Source organism: Cervus elaphus, chromosome 21 (genome assembly GCF_910594005.1).
Source record: "Cervus elaphus chromosome 21, mCerEla1.1, whole genome shotgun sequence".
NCBI lineage: Eukaryota > Metazoa > Chordata > Mammalia > Artiodactyla > Cervidae > Cervus > Cervus elaphus.
This window is the reverse complement of record NC_057835.1, coordinates 71,428,178-71,449,229: the sequence shown is the minus strand read 5'-3', so window position 1 is coordinate 71,449,229 and position 21,052 is coordinate 71,428,178. Positions and strand designations below refer to the sequence as shown.

The window sequence follows — 21,052 nt, the reverse complement described above, 5'->3', positions numbered from 1 at the left end:
GGGTTGCAAAGGGTCAGACACGACTAAGTGACTTCACTTTCTTTCTTTCTTTCTTTCTAAGGTCTTTTTCAGATACTGAAATTCTAAGATTCGTTGAGAAGATTCGTTGAGATCTTCTCAAATGTCAATAACAAGTAAAAGGCACATAATTTAAATTTACAATTTCAGACCACATCCGCTCTTCCCTCTGTTTTATATTATAAATCTCAGAGATACACAATGTGTGACCATAAAGAACTATGACTGATAATCACCGCAGTGATCTCATTACTTCCTTACCATGCCTTGCTCTGCTGCTGCCAAGGCAGGGCCTTTTCTGAGTTGTGGACTTTGTAAATGTTTACTTCACATGATTCATGCCTCAATCTCGGATAAGAGCTATCCGCATCAGAAAAAATGAGTTGAGACTTATGCATGAATTAATTTTTTAATAAAAAGATATTGAAATCACTTGCACAGTCACACACACCCATAAAAGACTGCAGCCACTGTAACACTAAAGGAAATTACCTCCAGGCTCCCATCCAGGACAATGCAATTTCAGCAACTAAGACAGAAGCCTTGAAAATAAGAGCTAACAACGGAAACGCTGACAAATCCATAACGCCCATTGCTGAAGAGGGGCAAAGGAAGACCAGAGTAATAACGACACAGTGTGAATTCCAAGTGTTTTTACCTGGCCCTGACAGCAAGTGACAGAACCTGCTTTCATAAAGACAGTATGATTAAGCCACCCATGGTTTATACAAATGATTTCTGAAAGCCAGGAAAAGAAACAGCGCAATTGAATTTTGGAGAAGATTCCCTTTGACTGAGGTTTTTGTTTTGTGCCCACAAGTCAGAGATTTCTAATAGATGGGACACAGCCCTGTCCTGACTTACACATCTGGTGTCCACCTTCGGTCACGTTGGGGGAGACGCAGGAGGGAGGCAGACCCAGCTCTGTACATCCGTCACGCTGAGGACTGTGGGTCTACAGCTCTGGGAAAATGTCCTCTTTCAACTTGGCGATCAGTGCTTTCCCCTCCTGCGGCTGTGACACAGTTTTCCCTTTGAAGCACAGAGACATCAGGAGACTGTTGATGGTTCTCATCTCCATTTACGCTCCCCCCACCCTCCTCCACTTGCCATCCTCCACCCCCCGCCCCCAGCCCACCTCCTGGGCCTCAAAGAGAGTCCTCCTCCAGACACGCAGGGCTGACCCATCACGAGGCGCAGCCACCCTTACTCATTACAAAACGTTCTCTCTTCTTATCTTGCCTTTTTTTAGCCTGAAGGACAAAGACGGAGAGAGGAGTCTTGATTTTCCTTGTTAGTCTGCTCCAGCTGGCAGCCTCGCCAATCTCTAATATCAGTTGTGATGTGACAGTTATTTTTTTTTTTAACTCTAGCATCTCACTTTATGCAATTTTATGGGTAACAGGATGGGAATTCAGCTTAGAAAACTTTGGACCAACAATCATTCAACAAATAAAAATGAGGACAAAAAGGATGACTGTGACAAGCAAAATAAAACAGCCCCTGCTTTGCCAAGAATGTACATGAATCATGTTTCCAAAGGACACGCTTCTTATCTGTTTAATAATGATCTGGAACCTCCTTCTCATCAGTCTCTCTTGGGCTCCTTAGTTGCCCGAAGCTGACTCATGTCTGAACTTAGAACAGTGGACACTGAGAGCCTCAGACTCTGAGCCGAAGGGGCCTCAGTGTGCATTCTGGTTGATCGGGTCCACCGCGTCCCCCACACAAGTTGGGAGTTGGAGAAACAAGAATGGAGAGTGTTATGGGTTGAACTGCATCCTCTGAGAAGATGTGTCGAAGTCTTAATCCCCCAGCACTTGTGGATGCACCCTTATTTGGAAATACGGTCTCTGCAGATGTAATCAAGCTTCAGATGAGGTCATTAGGGTGGCCCCAATCCAATATGACTGCTGTCCTTCCCAGAGGGGGAGGGACCCTGGGACACACACAGGAGACGGGGACACCGTGTAACAGACGGCGGCAGAGAGCGAAGGGCTGCAGCCGTGAGCCTAGAGAGCCAAGGACTGCTGGCAACCCGTCCGAATCCAGCAAGAGGCAAGTAAAGATGCTCCCCTCCAGGTTTCAGAAGGAGCCTGACCCTGCTGATACCTTGATTTCGGACTTCAGCCTCCAAAATGGTGAGATGAGGGAGATAGCTCTGTTGTTTCAAGCCATGTGGTTTGTGATGCTTGTTTCAGCAGCCCTAGGAAACAGATACAGACAGTTAGGCAAACTGCCCATGATCCCAGGGCAGGTGATGGCTGAGGACACACCAGAGCACAACCCTTGTGAGTCTCCAGAGTCGGTCCACTCTCCTGGCCTTTATTCCTCTGAGGCATCACAGCTAAGTTGTATGCAGGTGTGTTTTCTTACATCTTGTTTTTGTTCTGGATTTCTATAATAATTTCCCTCAGATAGACTTCCCTCGTCTCTCCCTTTTTTGTTTTGAAAAACTTGAAACTGAAAAGTTGAAAGAATAACACAAGAACACACGTATTTCCTACACCTAGACTCACCAATTAACATTTTGCCACGTTTGTTTCTCTCTCTCCATGTTCACCCTTGTCTTGAGCCCCTTGAAAGTTGCAGACCTCAGGACATTTCACACCTAAAATATTTCAGCACGAATCTCCTGAATTCTGAATTCTCCTGACCAAAGACATTCTCCTTCATAATGCTCAGAGGCAAGGAATTTAGCATCAAAAGGATAATCAAACACAGATTGTATTAAAGTTTCTCCAATTTGCCCCCAAATGTCTTTTATAGGTATTTTTTCCTTCCTCCCCTCCTTTTCCCCCTCTCTCCTTCCTTCAGTGTCCTTCAGTACCACATCCCCCAGCTGCCAGGTCTCTTTGGTCTCTTTTAATTTAGAGCATTTACCCACCTAGGTTTTTTTCTTTTTTTGGTCTGGCTTTCATAACGTTGACATTTTTGAAGAGTCCAAGCCAATTGCCTAACAGAATGTCCCACAATCTGGATTTGTCTGCCTGTTTCCTCATGATCAGATTCAGGTTAACCATTTCCTGGCAGGAATATTCCCAGGTGAGGCCATGCATTTTCCAAGCATCTCAGGGAGAACCTCGTGGCAGTCAATAACTACTGTGGCTAAAGATGCTGGGTTTACTGGTGATGGTGGGGCCCATCTGGTCACCCCACTGGAAAGGTACCATGCTTTTCCTGTTGTCATTAATGAACTGTCTGTGGGGGATATTTGAGAGAAGACTTGTCCTTAACTACTTAATACAGTACATCCAGAGTTAACAACAAATGCTGACTTGGTATTAGATGTCACTCCACAACTGAAATGCAATACCTAACATGCCCTGCTTGATTTACCACAGCTTTTCGTTAAGAGTTGAAGTGGGGGTTAAGGTTAAAACTAATCCTCCTCCTTTACAAACCACCTGCCTACAGAAACCTGATGGTCATTCTCATAGTTTCACCAACACTTACAATATTATCCAGGTATTGGCCTCAGGCAAGATCTCTGAGTACCTAAAATCAACATTGAAAGTTAAGAAGGCATACCTTCCCCAAAAGTTAACTATATCAAAGAGTAAGGCCCTCGTTTGGTAACATCAATGCTCAAAACTGAAAATTACATTGGGCAAATGAAAGATTTGTTTCTCAGCCCATCAGTATCGCAATAGTCCAAGTATCACGGATAACACAGATATTACATGAGTACACTTGTGGCAGTGTGGTATTTTCCTTGCTGGCTATCACACAGGACATGAACTTGAGAAAGCAGGACAAAAATAGATCTCCAAAGCCATGTCAATCATTTCTGGGAGGTCAAAACTTCTCATGGCTTTAATTGAAAGTTACTGCTATGGTAAGTAGTGTAACAGAAAAACACACCTACGACTCTGCGTGAATATTAGGCAAGGTGATTACGAAACATCAGCCACCAAGGCCACCCTCAGGGGCCTTGTAAGCCACTAAAGGTTGGATCTGCTCTGAATTCCTATGGAGTTTTTTCTGCAGTGATTTCCCCCCCTGGATTGCAGGTGCCATGAGAACCGGGATTTGGTCCTGTTTGCCCTCCGGTATTCAGAACGGTGGGCTTCCCCCGTGGCTCCGCGGTAAAGAATCTGCCTGCAATGCAGGAGCTGCAGGAGACACAGGTTTGATCCCTGGGTCAGCAAGTTCCCCTGGAGGAGGGCATGGTAACCCACTCCAGTATTCTTGCCTGGAGAATCCCTTGGACACAGGAGCCTGGTGGGTTACAATCCATAGGGTCGCAAAGAGTCAGACACAACTGAAGCAACTTAGCATGCACTCATACTCTCAGAAAGAACAGTATCTGGGTGTCCAACAGTTACTGGTTGAATGAATGAATGACTCAAATAGTGCTCATCAAGGTTAGGTCAGTTCAACACTGCTAAGGAACCAATGAAACCTCGTGGACCTTTTATTTTCTTTTTTTCCCCTTAATTTATTTTTAATTGGAGGATAATTGCTTTACAAAGTTGCATTGATTTCTGCTGCACAACATGAATCAGCTGTAAGTATACAGGTGTCCTCTCCCCCATCATTTATTTTTGATTACAAAATTTGGCACTAAGGTGTGGAAAGGACCCTTCTTAGCTTCTCTATCTCAATCTCCAACAGCTTAGCTGGTCATTTCAGGGTGGACAGCACACCTCTATGTGCCAGACTGGGTCACAGTTCTACCCCTTGAAGCCCATGTTTCTCTCTCTCTTTCGTAAAATACAAAATAGGAGCCAGAAAGGACATGGAATATTCCATCATCTCATCCTCTCTTGTGTGTTTATCTCCTTCCAATATTTCCATTACTGGGTTGCTAAAGGTCATGGGGAGAGTGAAGCCTGTGGATTATTAAGAGAATACATAATTTGCTTAAATAACATTTTTTTTTCTCCACATGATTTTATCTAAAAATATTGTGACATAAAATTTTGATTCATCTCCTTTAACGTTTGAGAGTTAAGCAAAATAAATGATCTGCCCTATAAACATAATTTCATTGTTGTTGTTCATGTGCAGATGCTTTAGTTTCAAGGAAGCTGAAAGAATCAATCAGTGCATGTGATCACTTGAATCAGGACTTAGACACGGGAGATGGTGCAGAGTCAGGGAGAGAAGGGCCAGGAGAGAGGCTCTCCTCGCAGGAAGAAGTGACAATAATAAAAATTTAAATATAAGAGGGATAGTAATAGCTTGTGCTTATTGTATGCTTAGTACTTCTATTTACAACAACCCTTTGGAGTAAGACTATTATTCCCATTCTAGGGAGGAGGAAATGAAAGCTTAGCAAGGTGGTGACTTGACTGCAGTAATGAGTGAGCAAGAATTTGAATCCTCTGACTTCAGAGCCTCTTACTTCACCACACACAAGGGCTGCTTCCAAACGCACAGTAGAAGAGCCTGCTATTTACAAGTGTTGTCTTGCAAAGTTGCAGGGAAATCTTTGATCATTTTTTAAAGCATTTATGCTGGAAGGAATCCTGTAAGATCACTGCCCAGGAGTTCAGATACGGAAATCCCTATAGTATTCTTCTTAAATCTAATACCTTTTGATATTATTCAGCCCTTTTATCATCTTTGTCATTCTCGTTGAATCCCTCTTCAAAGATGATACATTCGCTAAAATTATGGATATAGCTCAACTCCCGAGAGGCATCCATTTGCAAATAGATGAAAAGCTTTGCCACTGTAGGTGAGATGAACAAGGCAGACTGGCAACACGGCAGGTTAAATGTTCCATTACCACTGACCTGCTCAGACACACAGACACAATGGCTCACTCTCCTGACCCCGGGTGAAAAATCAGGGGAGCAAAGGGGCCCATATGTACAAAGGTTACTTCTTAATCCAATACCTGGAAAGAAGTAGAAGGTTTACAATCATCAAGCTTAATCTTATCTAAACTTCTGAAGATTTTATACTGCGGGGTGGAGGTTGAGGGGATGGGGGTGGGAATCCTTCTAGAACCAGTATTCATGTTGGCAACAGCAGGTCTCCAAAGCTACAGTTCAAATTCTAAGTGCCCACCACTATGGGTGCTTTTTTTTCCTCTCTTACACCCACCCCCCTCCACATTGCCCCAGACACATACTAGAGAAACATTCAAAGCCAGTTTTTAAATGCAAGCATACATTTTTTCTTTCTCGCAAAATCATTTCCCCTTAATGTAGGTATTGTTAAACCACTGATAGGCAAACAGCAAGAATGCCTTTACATGAGTATCTCTTTCTTCCAACCCCAGCACAAATATAACCATCCACACAAGGGCTTCTAGCCTTTTAGGTTTCAAGGACCAATAAATGAATGCACACAAGAAAATTTGGATGATGCTAGGTTGCCAAGTTTTGTTTTGCAGTGAAAGAAAACAAATAGTAATATTTATTATCATCATGTCTTCATGAAGGACATCACAGGAAAAATAATTTCATGCTAAAGAATTTTTTTTAATCTTAAAATTAGCTTATGGAATTTAATTTAGTTTTCTTTCTCACTGCCATAGTCAGTGAAAATTCTATTAGAGACTAGCATGTGTCCTGAGACCGACATTTGGGGGTCACCGATCTAAGAGAGGTCTTTCCTGGTAAAATCGTCTTCCTCCACCACTGGGTAGAACTAATCCCCTTCATTCTCCTCAAGCATTTTGTGAATACTTCTGCTATCTCACATGGTTTCATAATTGTTCCTGTTAATATTTACCTAGCAGCTAGACCACAAGTTTTTAAAGGCACAAAGACCGTGTCTTAGCTTTTTACCCACTTAGAGAACATAGCTGGAGAAGGCAATGGCACCCCACTCCAGTACTCTTGCCTGGAGAATCTTGCATGGATGGAGGAGCCTGGTAGGCTACAGTCCATGGGGTCGCTAAGAGTTGGCACGACTGAAGAGACGGCGGCAGCAGCAGCAGAGAACATAGCACAAAGCCTAGAACACTCTAAGAGAATTTAACAAATTAATTTGTACCTAAATCATTCAAAGCTAAAGAGAAAATCCTCTCCCTAGACCAAACTGATCATCTCATTTGCAAACTGGCATAGCACAAAGGCCTGGAGGGAGGTCACAGAGATGTCCATTCAAATACCACTGGCACACAGTGATGGCTTGCAAATTTTATTTGAAGTTCAACACCACTGTTCTGAAAAACAATCTCAGGTAAGAATTCAGTTTGGGGCTATGTTTAAACATGGAGAGTGACATCAAATGAAAATGGAATTTCCAGATACAGAACAGAGTTAAGAATCAAGAGGCAGGGCAATAGTCCACAGCAGTTGAGATCCTCTGTGTTCATTTGTCCAGGTGGTTTATTGGTGAGTCGTGGATCTGAGGTCTGAATACCAAACACTGAGCCGGCAGTTTCCTGAATCCAGGAAAACAACACGTCCTAATTTATCACCCTGACAAAATTTGGCCACAGATCAGCAATGCAGTAAAAAAATATGTTCCATAAAAATATCTTTATAGATTTTCTCATTACACTAACAAATGAGGGGTGGAATCACCTTATGGGGGGGTGGAATCACCAAAAACTTCCATCCTTTATGAAAGGTCGGGGCATGCCCCGGGAAAGTGCCGCAAGGCAAATTCCGGAGGCTGGCTAAACTTCCGGAGGCCGACCCCCTGCAGCCTGGTCCAATAAGGTACCGACCGGAGCCCTCGGACACTGACCGCCGCTGTAGCCCGCGCTTTCTTCCTTGTATGAAAAGACCTGGCTTGGACCCGGCCGTGGCTATAAAACCCCTCCCCACCCCTCATACCTCGCAGACTCCCTTTGTCTCCTCACTCACCAGCCCCCGGGAGTTCTGCCCGAGAGCGACCGCTTAATAAAGGCCTTTACCACCGGTCCTTAGAGGCGGCTTTTTTCCTCCCGCGGCGTTTTTCTAACACTTTATATACCCATATCTCCCATAAAGCAAATAATATAAAAATGGGAGGAATTACAATTACTAACAATTGTTTCTTGCACTACCAAAGTCAGAGGCTGTCAGCCTATATAGTGTCATGTTAGCTATTATTCTCCACTTCTTAGTGGGACCCGACAGTTAGACCATTCAGTGTTGTCTTATGGATTAAAATCAAATTTACTTTTGGCAGCAATTAAATAGTTATGAGGCAATACAAAGCTTCACGGATGAAACTGTGGCAGCATTGGCAACCTGTAAGCAGGATCAGAGGAAGAAAACTGAAACCCAGAGCCTCCTCACTTGGTATGCTCACTCACCTGTTCTTCAAACTGAAAAGAAAAAAAATGAAAGCAACTCTGGGGACCGAACTTGAGCATATCCAGAGCCAGTGCTTTAGCAGAAGCAACATCCGGCAGGCTCACCTATGCTATTTCCTCCCTGCGAGTGGCGGCTTCCAAGACGGCCTCCCGCGATCCTATCCCTGGAACTCACGCCCTTGTGGACTCCCTTCCCTTAACCAGGGTTGGTTTGTGTGACTGGTGGCACACGGGAGTGACTGTCACTTCTGAGATTAAGTTATAAAACACTCTGCAGCTTGCAGAAAGTTCCAGCCCCAGCAGACGGCTCGACTGCAACCCCACCAGCCCCCGAGCTGGAACTACCCAAGTGAGCCACTCCCAGGCTCCTGACCCTCAGGAACCAACTGAGAAATTATAGATTTGTTGGTTTAAGCTGCTAGTTTTGGAGGGGATTTGTTACCCGGCAATAGGTAAGTAGTACACCCACTGTGATCTCGGGCAAGTTAAATAAATTAATTGAGCCTCTGTTTCCTCATCTATAAAGTGGGGACTGACGTAAATAGAAATATATTTATACTTATTGTCCTTTGTTTCAGAATTTAGGACTGCCTTCAGAGACACCTAAAATACAAGGCAGCATAAATTAAAAGAGGAGGGAGGATAGAAAAACAAGGGCAGCAAAAAAATAAGAAACAGGAAAGAGGCTAAAAAATAATATATTACACACAACTAAAATTGGGCCAAAATGCTGGATCCGAAACTTAGCATAACTCCTCCAACTTCCTCCTACCTCTGCCAACCCCACCACACACACACAGGGTCACGTGTTAATTCCATTCAGAGTCCAAACATTTTTTAAAGAAATTCACTTATTTAAGAGACATATAATTACCCTTGGAGCTAATGTGAACGAGAATTTTCCTTGGGCACTCCCTAAAGCAGATACTGCATGGGGTACAAGCTGAGGCCTTCAAACAAGGGATAATTTAATGAAGTCGGATGATACACACAGTGTCTTGTATCAGGCTGGCCCATCATAGGGCTTGTCCAACAGTGCCTGTTGTTAATACTACCATTCAGAGCAGAGTTTTATCAGTACTACAGCTCCCCTCCAAGAAAAGTTTGCTCTCCACAGACTAAAACTCTTGGCTTGCCATTCTCATCAACATTAAAAATAGCCCATTTTCAGCCACGAACTTAATGGAAACAGTTGCAGGAAATCCTGGATATTCCAAATAGTTTCTCATCTTCCTTCCATTGTAATAAGAAGCTCAGTGGACATAACTGTCTGCCTTCATGTTCACAAAGCTGTGGGCCTCCCCTTTAAACCCTTCTTGTTATCTCACTACCAAGTCTTAATGTTTTCAGTAATTTCTCTTCCCGTCTGGTTTCCTGTACATTTTTGTGCCACTGCCTAGCGCTGAGTTCTGACTCATTACTCCCAGATGTAGGCAAGAGCCCTGTATCAGTCAGCTCCGGCTGCCATAACAAACATATTGATACAATAGCCCGGTCAGCTTAAACAGGAGATGCTTATTTCAGTATTTCTCACAGTTTTGGAGGCTGGGCAATCCAAGAGCAAACGGCTGGTTCTGCTCCCTGGTGAGGGTGTTCTTCCCTGGCTTGCAGATGGCTCCCTTCTCCATGTGTCCTCACATGGCAGAGAGAGACGGAGAGGGAGAGAAAGCTCCCTGGTATCTCTTCTTAGAAGGGAACTAATCCCATTATGAGGGCCCCATCCTCATGACCTCATCTAAACCCAATCACCTCCCCAAAGCCCTACCTCCTAATCCATCTCACTAGAAGTTAGGGCTTCAACATAAGAATCATGGGGGACATTTCAGTCCATAGCAAGTCCCCAGTCTTTCCCAGCAGAGCCAAAATGCATGACTTAAGAGCACGTTTTCGGTCTTCTTTCACAAGGATTTAGTCAAGCATCAGCCTGGGTTCAGACTGCAGGATGAGAAAGCCTGACATCCGTGAAATTTAGACCTTTAAGAATCAAGACTCAACCTTCTGCCCCAACTCTAATTCCTGTACTTCACCCAACATAGCTCCTCCACTCTCTTGCTCCCACTTGTCTCTGAGCTTTTTCTGCACTGTGAAACCTAGGATGCAACACCGCCACCCCCTTTCTGCAACCAATTCCATTCTTTAAACCTAGTTCAAATCCTAGCTGAGAACTGAGAGCCTGAGTTGGAAGGACTAAATGGTCACTCTATCCAACTCTTAATCTCATTCATGTATCTATTCACCAACCCAACATTCATTTTGTACCTTCTGAGCCAAGTTAAAATGAACATGATAGATTCAGACTAGAAAGAGGTCACTAGTTGCACAGGGAGACTGGAATGCAAATGATTACAATGTAAATACAATGTTCAAGGCCTGAAGAAGTGCTTTGGGAGCACATTCTCTGACACTTGTCTAGGTTCTATTTGAATACCTCCAAGGACAGGAAACTCAGGTAGCTCATTCCATTTCAGGAAACTATAACCATGTAAAGTTACCACATTGACTTTAAATCTAACTTCTACACACTTATTCCAGTGGTGGCACTAGTGGTAAAGAACCCACCTGCCAATGCTGGAGACATGAGAGACATGAGTTTGATCCCTGGGTCGGAAAGATCCTTGGAGAAGGAAATAGCAACCCACTCCAGTACTCTTGCCTGGAGAATCCCATGGACGGAGGAGCCCAGCGGGCTATAGTCCATGGGGTTGCAAAGAGTAGGACACAACTGAAGTGACTTAGCAGTTTAAAACTCCAGAGATTTCAAAGATAAATCTAGATTTCTTTTCATATGTCTGTCAGTTAGGTATTTGAAGACCACACCATAAATATCCCCAAACTTCTTATACTTTCTGATTCTAGGCTCCTCACCCTGTTGGCTCTCTCCTCTGGCTCCACTGAAGACTTTTTAAACCCTTCAAAATCTCCAGGGGATTTACCAAGGCGAGCCCCTCCTTTGTTCTCATCTTAATGCAACCTAAGATCACATTGTCCTTTTGTGGAGGGAAGGAGATGACCTTATTACTTCTGGTGGATGATCAAAAAAAATTTTTTTTTCTCCCTCATTCATCTAAGTGATCTCCCCTCTTGAATGACTCATCTTGGGGCTTGTTCATGCTATCTTGTATTATCGGCTATTTTTTTTTTTTCCGACAGAATACCAAACAATATTTACCATTGACAGTAGTACAGGACAACAAATAATATACAAAGTGGGGAATAAACACAACAGAACCGGCAGACATCCCGCCCGTGCCCGAACAGCAAGGTACAAATGAAGTGCAGACTTCTCCAGTGAGGTTTCAGGTGGGCAGGAGATGACGGTGGTCATCCTGCCCAGGTGACCCGAACAGGCTGCCAGGGGCCACCAGACAGGAGTGAGTCCGCACGGAACGGCAACGGGACAACCATTGGAGGCTGACCAAGACAGACCCCAAAATGCTGCACAGAACCGAAATCACACATAACGTGTAAGCTCCATACCAACTTGGGGAGCAGAGCACGGTCCTTGGAGAGAACCCGGAGGCATCTCTCACTTGTAGCCACACTTTGAAGCAGCTCTTTTACACAAAGACATAACGGCAAAATCAGCAGTATTCTATCTTCCTAGTTTACATATAGACCATCGTTACTCATCAGAAGTAAATACTGGAGGAAATCTGAGGCCTTGGCACTGTGACCACAGCAGATGTGTGGGACTTACTTCCTTTTCTGTTAAGAAGAGGGGAAAAGCCCATTTTCATTGTGTCCGAGCAGTGTCACCAGCCATTGATGGCAATGGGTCCAGGGCCCCATACACCACCTAGGGCCGTGTTACTGCAGAACCTCATACCTTTAAGAAACATTCCAGTCTTTCCTCTTCAACTTTCCTATATTCTGGCAAAGCTTACATTTCTAATATTTAGCATTAAAAAAAAAACCCGTGCCACCAATAAACAGTAAGTGAAAGTGTATCTCCCATACTGACCGTGACCCCAAAACTGGCCCCATAGAAGCACCCCCAGAGTGGTGACAGTTCTCTCCATGATTGGAATGAGGGGGGGCTCAACACCTGGGGTTAAGATCCCCATCTAGACAGAAAGCAGGCATTCAGGTCACAAGTTGGGAGAATATGTCATAGGAGGGAGGAAAAAACAAATAAGTAAAAAAAAAGCCCAAGTCCCCCTTCACATGGGCATTTTACCCAAACAAAGTTACCAGGGGACAGGCCGAGGGAGGCTGGGGACTGTCGCCGCGGTGGCGCTGAGTGCATCAGAGCAAAGTCCTCCTGGGGAATGTCCTCGGTGTCCGAGCCTGCCTGCGACGGGCTTGACCACACGTGCACTGTTCGACAGCAAACACGGCCCGGCGCCACGAGGGGACGGGGGCTCTAGAGGCCGCCCCCTCCCCCAAGAGGCAGCTGGCCCCGCTGGAGCCCCACCCCCCACCCCTCCGTCTGCTGCTGGAACACATCGATGGTGTTCTCATCGTCCATCTCCAGCTGTGTTGGGGTGTCTGTTTCATTAACTGGTTGTCCATCAAACCTGAATCGAATCCGTCTCATGGACAAGCCCTGGCGCTGGCAGGAGGCCTTTATCAGCTTGCGGAGCGGTGCGTGTCTCTTGATCTTGAACTGGACCCTGGAGCCATCCTGCCCGGCAACCTTAGGGTTGATGTGGTCCTTTTTCCTCTTCACGCTCTCCTTGGGCTTCTCCTGGGACATGGTTGCGCTCAGAGGGCAGCGGGACAGCGGGCAGCGCCCAGGCAAGCGACTCATGCTCTTGGCCCACCGCAACTGCCTCAGCTAATTTTTTAATGTATAAATCTAAGCACTTTTTAACTCAACATTCAGAAAACTAAGATCATCGCACCCGGCCCCATCACCTCATGGCAAATAGATGGGGAAACAGTGGAGACAGTGAGAGACTTTATTTTGGGGGGGATCCAAAATCACTGCAGATGGGGACTGCAGCCATGAAATTAAAAGATGGTTACTCCTTGGAAGGAACGTTATTACCAACCTAGACAGCATATTAAAAAGCAGAGACATTACTCTGCCAACAAAGGTCCATCTAGTCAAGGCTATAGTTTTTCCAGTAGTCACGTATGGATGTGAGAGTTGGACTGTAAAGAAAGCTGAGTGCCAAAGAATTGATGCTTTTGAACTGTGGTGTTGGAGAAGACTCTTGAGAGTCCCTTGGACTTCAACGAGATCCAACCAGTCCGTCCTAAAGGAGATCAGTCCTGGGTGTTCATTGGAAGGAGTGATGTTGAAGCTGAAACTCCAGTACTTTGGCCACCTGATGCAAAGAAGTGACTCATTTGAAAAGACCCTGATACTGGGAAAGATTGAAGGTGGAGGAGAAGGGGATGACAGAGGATGAGATGGTTGGATGGCATCACCGACTCGATAGACATGAGTTTGAGTAAACTCCGGGAGCTGGTGATGGACAGGGAGGCCTGGCGTGCTGCAGTCCATGGGGTCGCAAAGAGTCGGACACGACTGAGCGACTGAACTGAACTGAACTGAAGCGCTTTACCGAAACAGAATTCTTGGGAGGTAAAGATACTTTTACTATACTATTCGTATTTTCCTTTAGTAAGTATATGAATGAATGAACAAGTGTCAAGGGTGAAAAGCACTGTGGTATGCACAGCCACAGCCCTGTCTAAAAGATGTCCACACCACAGTCCCTTGGAACTGTATGCTGTGTGCTCCATGGCAAGGGGGGATGAAACTTGCATATGGATGTACTGTTGCTAATGAACTGACTTTAAGATAAAGAGATTATCCTGGATTATTGCCCAATGGGCCCGATGTAATCACAAGAAGGCAGAAGAATCACAGTGAGAGTGCCCTGAAGATGCTGCTCTCACCCTTTGAAGGTGAAGAAAGGAGCAGTCAGTCAAGGAACTGTAGCAGCTTCTGAATATACTGGGTGAGACAGGAAAACAGATCCTCCTCAAAGCCTCTAGAAGAGAATGTGGCTCTGCTGACGCACCTTGATTTTAGCCAACAGAGACCCACGTTAGACTTCTGACCTCCAGAACTGCAAGATCTGTGTGCCGTTTTAAGCCATTGAATTTGTGGTAACTTGTTACGGCAGCAATAGGGGACTCATTTTCGTGCTACCACTTTGAGCTATTTGCCAGCCATCATTTCGCGTTTTCTTTTAGATTATGATTAACCCTTACAACACTGTTTAGATTTTTAAAGTGTTGAAGATTAACCAGCTAGTAAGCAGCAGAGCTAGGATTTGAACTCAGGTGTCTCTGGCTCCAACTTATGTTCATTTTATAAAATCTCAATGCCTTAAAAAGGGATAAAATCACAACCCAGATACTGTACTTTAGTATATTCTGATTAGACTTCTGGAGTCCATTATTCCTAGCAGAAACTGGACACATAATTCAATAACTCTTACTAACATTCTTCTTGTCTTCTTTCTCTCAAACTTTCCCCTCTCATGTGGATACTGACTAAAGTTAAAAGTGCTTTCTTTTAAACTGAACATATAGCTTTAAACAGATTAAATTATTTACTTCATATATCAACTATAGTTTATTACCAGGGTGTGAACTGAATACATTAGGTGGTGATATTGTTCAGTTACTAAGTCATGCCCAACTCTTTGTGACCCCATGGACTGCAGGATGCCAGGCTTCCCTGTCCCTCACTATTTCCCACGTTTGCCCAAGTTCATGTCCATTGAGTCAGTGATGCTATCCAACCATCTCATTCTCTGCTGCCCTCTTCTCCTCCTGCCTTCAATCTTTCCCAGCATCAGGGTCTTTTCCAAAGAGTCGGCTCTTCACATCAGGTGGCCAAAGTATTGGAGCTTCAGCTTTAGCATCAGTCCTTTCAATGAGTATTCAGGGTTGATTTCCTTTAGGATTAACTGGTTTGATCTCATTGCAGTCCAAGGGACTCTCAAGAGTCTTCTCAAACGCCACAATTCAAAACATCAACTCTTTGGTGTTCAGCCTTCTTTAGGTATACATTAGGTATTCACCTACAAATATTTACATCGTTTCCAAGGAAAATATGCTTTTATAGCTGATCTCATGGGATAACGGATGCAGTGACTTGAAGCAGGAAACGTGTCTTCTTTGAAGAAAGAATTCAGCAAAGAGACAGACTGTGAGGCAGAGAAAGCATTTATTAGAAGCAAAGTAGTGTGGAAGAACACAGGTGGAGCTGGAGTGAAGTGTGGAATGAGGATTGTTTACATGGTTTATATATGGACAATGTTCCAGATTGTCTCTGAATAGTCATCTTGCTTGTCTCCATATTTGGCCTGACTCAGGGCCCTCTCTGGTGGATGTGCACTCATCTCTCAGTCAAGATGGATTCCAGTGTGAAGGTTTCTGGGAAGCTGGTGGGACATATTATGGGCTGGCTCCCTCTCCCTCCCTTGAATCCTGAGGACCTTCTCTGTGCCTGTGTGGGCTGGAAAAGCCCCTTGACCACAAGAATGAGAAAAATGTGGTTGCTTTGTCTTTCACTTTGTCAGTCAGGGTCTGATGCTCCTGCTAGTATCTTGAGGTGTCAAGCAGGGGACCAGCTGTGGCTACTCAACTAGCTACAACTGTTTTTCCTGAAAAACCATAACCAAACCCTGCAGTGCTCTGACAAGAATGGCTATTCAGTGATGACACGCTTACTTGTGCAAAACTTACTGCTAGTTACAGACACAGTAACATGGGTGGAAATCCTGCAAAGATATAGTTTATCCTCAGGTACATAATGAAAATGTGAAACTTTCTGTAGTTTGACATGAGTTCATTACTGGGCATCTATTTTGTGCAGTGGTCACTAAAACATAGTGCCTCAGAATGCAAGATGGATATTCTACTACTTCCTACTTACGTAAACAGTGCAAATCACCCTCAGTGAGAGTCTTCTTCTGTGAAATGGATATAATGGTAACACCTACCTCTTATGAGTGTTATGAGGATACAACCAGACAATGCACTTAGAATAGAGGACAGTATGAAGTAAGCATTCACTACCCATCAGTTCTCACTATTATGCCAAGCTGTGGGTGTATATGGGTATATAAAAGAGACATGATCCCTGTCCTTGGGAAGCTTATACTCTTACAGGTATGGTGTCCAGGTAAGCAGAGAATTATAGTTTTTAAGAAGTGTGTAGATCAGCAGCTACTACTTTTGAGTACATAGTGTGGGGGCTTTTGCTGAAGCCTGCAGATTGGCATGGCCTGCTTCAGGGGCACTCATGACCTGGTACCTACTGTAAAGTGCTCTGGATCCACCCCAAGGTTTCAGCTCCCCTGAAACCTTTCACCTTTTACCTCCTGTATTCTGAAGAATTGTCTATAGAGACACACTGAAAAAGTGTAATTTTTTACAGCCTAGCTGTCTGATGGCTAGACAATAAAACCCCTCCCCCCACGCACATCATCCTTAATACTCAAAGATAACCCCATTAGTAGGGATTTCTGAAGGAAAGCAACCCCAGATACCCACTTTCCATATTCGTTGTCATGTTAAGTCAATGCAGGAGATTTTTGTTTCTAATTTGGCAAGAGAACAATGATACATATATTTCCCTCAAACTACTACTACTTCGTGAATTCTGATGAGAATGGACTACTTTTTAAAAAAATATTAAATAAGTCTGAATGCACCTATAACCTCTGACCCACAAGAAATGAGTCACAGTACATGATCTGCTTCTTTCTTACAGATGATTTGTTGATCTCAGCACGTAACTCCAAATAAATTTAATTTGAAAGCAATTCTCACCCCCAGGATAATAAAACAAGTACCTAATGCTTAATAGTAAGTACTTGCTGATTTCTTATCCAAGACCTGGAGGGAAGAAGGAGCTAAAGACTGTCTAGCAGCCTCTCTTTCCTCTAATTGTTGATTTTGGCAAAGGCCACGGTTAACTCACTAGCCATCAGGCGAACAGCATCTCAGACCCACTTGCAAGTCTATTTTAAGCTTCCTGTCTGGCACCACTGAGATTCTACTGGACCATCTCCATGTTGTCACAGCTAACCTCCAATAACCCAAGAGTTTATATCATCCACCCATAAGAATACCAGGCCAATCTGGCTAAGCACTTGCTCATTTCCAGGTTTATTCTAGGGCAAGAAAATGACTATGTGTTAAGGGTGTAATTCAGGTACTGACTTTCATTTTTGGTGTCACAAAAAGCATTCTGTTAACAAAAATATGTATTTTTGCACAGTGCTTTCCTTGTACTGGAGTATTTGGGAAGCCCCCTCCTCCTTTCTCCTTGCCCGCCCTTACAAAAATCCTGGGTTGTTTGGTGCTATTTTTCCATGCCTTCCAATGTTAGTGTCAACAGGTGTTCTGGTGGCTAAAACAGTCTGTGAGATCAGAGCAGCAAACCCACAGACCTGCTCTGGCCTTGGCCAGATGGCCATGTGATAAAAGGTGAACTTCTGAAGCATTACTTGCCAACAAGGGTCCGTCTAGTCAAGGCTATGGTTTTTCCAATGGTATGTGAGAGCTGGACTGTGAAGAAAGCTGAGCGCTGATAAATTGATGCTTTTGAACTATGGTGTTGGAGAAGACTCTTCAGAGTCCCTTGGACTGCAAGGAGATCCAACTAGTCCATCCTAAAGGAGATAGGTCCTGGGTGTTCATTGGAAGGACTGATGCTGAAGCTGAAACTCCAATACTTTGACCACCTCATGCGAAGAGTTGACTCATTGGAAAAGACCCTGATGCTGGGAGGGATTGGGGGCAGGAGGAGAAGGGGACGACAGAGGATGAGATGGCATCACCGACTCGATGGGCATGAGTTTGAGTCAACTCCGAGAGTTAGTGATGGACGGGGAGGCCTGGCGTGCTGCGATTCATGGGGTCGCAAAGAGTTGGACACGACTGAGCGACTGAACTGAACTGAACTGAAGCAAGCCTATCACTGGGTGACTAAAAGGAGCTCCATCTAGAGACAGGAGGAAAGCCAGGCCAGAGGGGAGACAAGGCTGAGATACTAAAGAACCTCCCCCAGTGGTACAAGCAATTGGTTCCTGTGCAGAAGGACTATAACTTTATTTACAACATACATGTCACAGAATCATATAACTTTGCAGCTAGAGAACAAAACTTACACCTCTAAATGACTTTTATTGCAAAGCCATTGCTTTGGGGGATCCTTTATTCTGATTCCAGAAATACTTTGGCATTGCCTTCAAGTCTCAGGACAAATTCTTTTGACTATATTTAGTGGTGGCAAATATCAATTTTTTGAGAGTAGGTGTTATTTTCAGAAATAAGTTGTTCAAAACTAAGAATATTACCAAGAGAGAATCAATACTATTTTGGAATAAAAACCAAGGTACCAGTTATAGTAAAATAAGTTGGAGTTTCCTGTGCAGATCCAAAAACTATTTGAAAAGGTCATTTTTAAAGGGCTCTGAATAATGGCAATACTGGTGTGGAATAAGGTATATGCTACCAAGGCGATCTAAAGAGATCATTGCTATGGCTATATATATATCTTGGAGTCTCATGACTTTATTTTCACAATAGAAAAAGTTTTATAGACAGCAAACTAGCCTAGTGTAAACTTCATTTCTGAGTCCTCAGGCAGAAACTCTCAAAATAAAAATCCACTTACATTCAACTACCTGGTCTCCATGTCTGTAAAGTAGGGGTTAAGAGGCAGTGACATTCCTCATGTAAATAAATCACCTTAACCTGATATCCTAAGGTTGTAAGACTCTCCACTCTATTAATAATTGCTTAGTATTTAGCTGTATAATCGCTTAATATTTAGTATTTAGCTGTAGAATATATTCTACTTGAGTGTATTCATCTCCTACCTCCAGTCTTCAATAAAACAAACACACTCACCTGGACTTGTCTATAATATTAATAATAGCTGATACTTACACAGCCCTTACTACTTGCTTGTACTTACTCAGCATGATATATATATATAGCAACTCACTTAATACAAACCTGTGAGGGTAAAAAGTTTTAAAATGTTACTAGTTTTATTCTTATCTTATATATGAAAGAACTGAGCCAGGAAGAAGTTACCCAAGACCACATAGCAAGAGTCAGAGCTGGAACTGGAATTCAGGTAGTCTAGCTCCAGCTGTGTTCTTACTCACTCCACTATACCACCCTATACTGCCTCTATGAGACTATGGAAAACATACATAAATCAGATACTCAACAGAATAAAAGACCATGAAAAAAAATACTTACCAACTTATGGGAAGCTCATTTGAGAAGTAAAAAAGAGGGGTTGATGTGAGGCAGATAGACCCATGTAAAATGGATGAAGGCCACATAAAAATAGCCACAAGAGTTCCGTGGGCACCCTGGGGCTGGGCCAAAATATTCTCTATTTCAAGAATAGAGGAGGCAGCTGGAAAGATCTAGGAGCTATAAAGAACCAGTTCCTGGCACTGTTTTGTGTCTATAAAATTTATCCTTTATTACATAAAATCAGATAGTACAAATTAACAAAAACAAAACTCCACAATACTGTTAATATGACAGCTTTTATAGCCTGCGCACATCAATTTGGGAAATTTTATCGGCTAGTAAGCAGATATGCTTAATAAGTCAGTTAACTGTTTTTAACAGTAGGCAGGCTAAGTGCAATGATCTATCTGATACCATCTCCAAAGAAGTTTTCAGAAGCCACTATCAATGACTCGGTTAATAAAGAGGGGATTACGTGTGGACAGAAGCAAGTGAAGCAGTCCCGGCCATGTCTACCCTTTAACCAAGACTGCCAAGGCCACCCCAATCCAGCTTACAGAAGTGGAAACTGATTCTCACGGAGCGGAAGTGACTTGGATGATGGTCCTGACACAAAAAGTCCAGGGTTCTTCCCATTTTCGCATTGTGCGTTCTACTCTTTTCCTATTCACGGCAAATAAACACTGATTTCAAAGCCCTTCAGAAAACGTGGTGTGCCTACAATGCGGGAGACCTGGGTTCAATCCCTGGGTCGGGAAGATCTCCTGGAGAAGGAAATGGCAGCCCACTCCAGTACTCTTGCATGAAAGAGTCCATGGATGGAGGACCCTGGCAGGCTATAGTCCATGGGGTCGCAAAGGGTCTGACACGACTGAGCGACTTCACTTTCTTTCTTCCAGAAAATGTGACCACACACACCTACTCGACAGAGTCAAGAATTCCTTCATCACAACCTCCTCTGGCTGCTGTTCAGACCGCCTTTCTCTCCCTGGGCCCTGAGACTTGTCCAGAAAATGACAGAAAACATGCTCCAAAGTCAACGCTCCGAAAAGAATCCCATGAACCAGGCCTCAGATAGACTGGGGTTCTCTCATGCCTTGTTATTCCAGGTAGGGCCGTCTCTGGGAATTTAGCTTCCCGTTGGGAAGGGAGCCTCCTCTCGAAGCCTAAACCTACGAAGCCCCAGCCCACCCCCGTAAGGAGGGAAGAAGGCTCGCCGAGGTGCCTGGCGTCGTGGAAGCCTGTCTGCGGGAAATGGCCGTTCACCGGCCCTGCCCGCTCGGGGACGCTCGTGCGGACCCGGGCGCTTCCTCCCTCCAGGCCTTTCAGTCAAGCCCGCGGCCGCGCGCGGCCCCGCCTTCACCCGGCTATAGCGGGTGCGGGAGCGGGCGCGGGCGCGGGCGCGGTCACGTGAGGCGGGCCCTCGGAGCCAATGGGCAGCTCACGCGGAGTGGATGGGCGTGTCTGACCCTCGTGACGTCACAAAGCGGGCGGGGAGCGCGAGGCTCTTCCGCCCCCACGCGCCGAGCAGCTGCCCGCTCCGCTGCGCCCCGCCCCCTCGCCACTGCGCACCCAATGGGAAGGCGGGAAGCGCTCGGGCCCGAACTTTCGGGCGGGGCAGGGCGGGGGCCC

The 21,052-nt window shown here is 44.6% G+C and overlaps 1 protein-coding gene and 1 long non-coding RNA gene across 2 annotated transcripts; both read right to left on the bottom strand.

Moving 5' to 3' along the window:
• Window positions 1–413: 413 nt before the first annotated feature.
• Window positions 414–20,455, bottom strand: LOC122679356. Its single transcript, XR_006336371.1, has 3 exons — window positions 19,418–20,455; window positions 1,157–2,224; window positions 414–1,050 (listed from the first exon to the last, which is right to left on the bottom strand). It is a non-coding gene; the product is annotated as an uncharacterized LOC122679356 (long non-coding RNA).
• Window positions 10,935–13,049, bottom strand: LOC122679354 (small ubiquitin-related modifier 3-like). The gene has a single exon (XM_043879992.1). It carries the CDS (start codon window positions 12,975–12,977, stop codon window positions 12,591–12,593), a length of 387 nt encoding a protein of 128 aa, XP_043735927.1. The 5' UTR covers window positions 12,978–13,049; the 3' UTR covers window positions 10,935–12,590.
• Window positions 20,456–21,052: the final 597 nt, after the last annotated feature.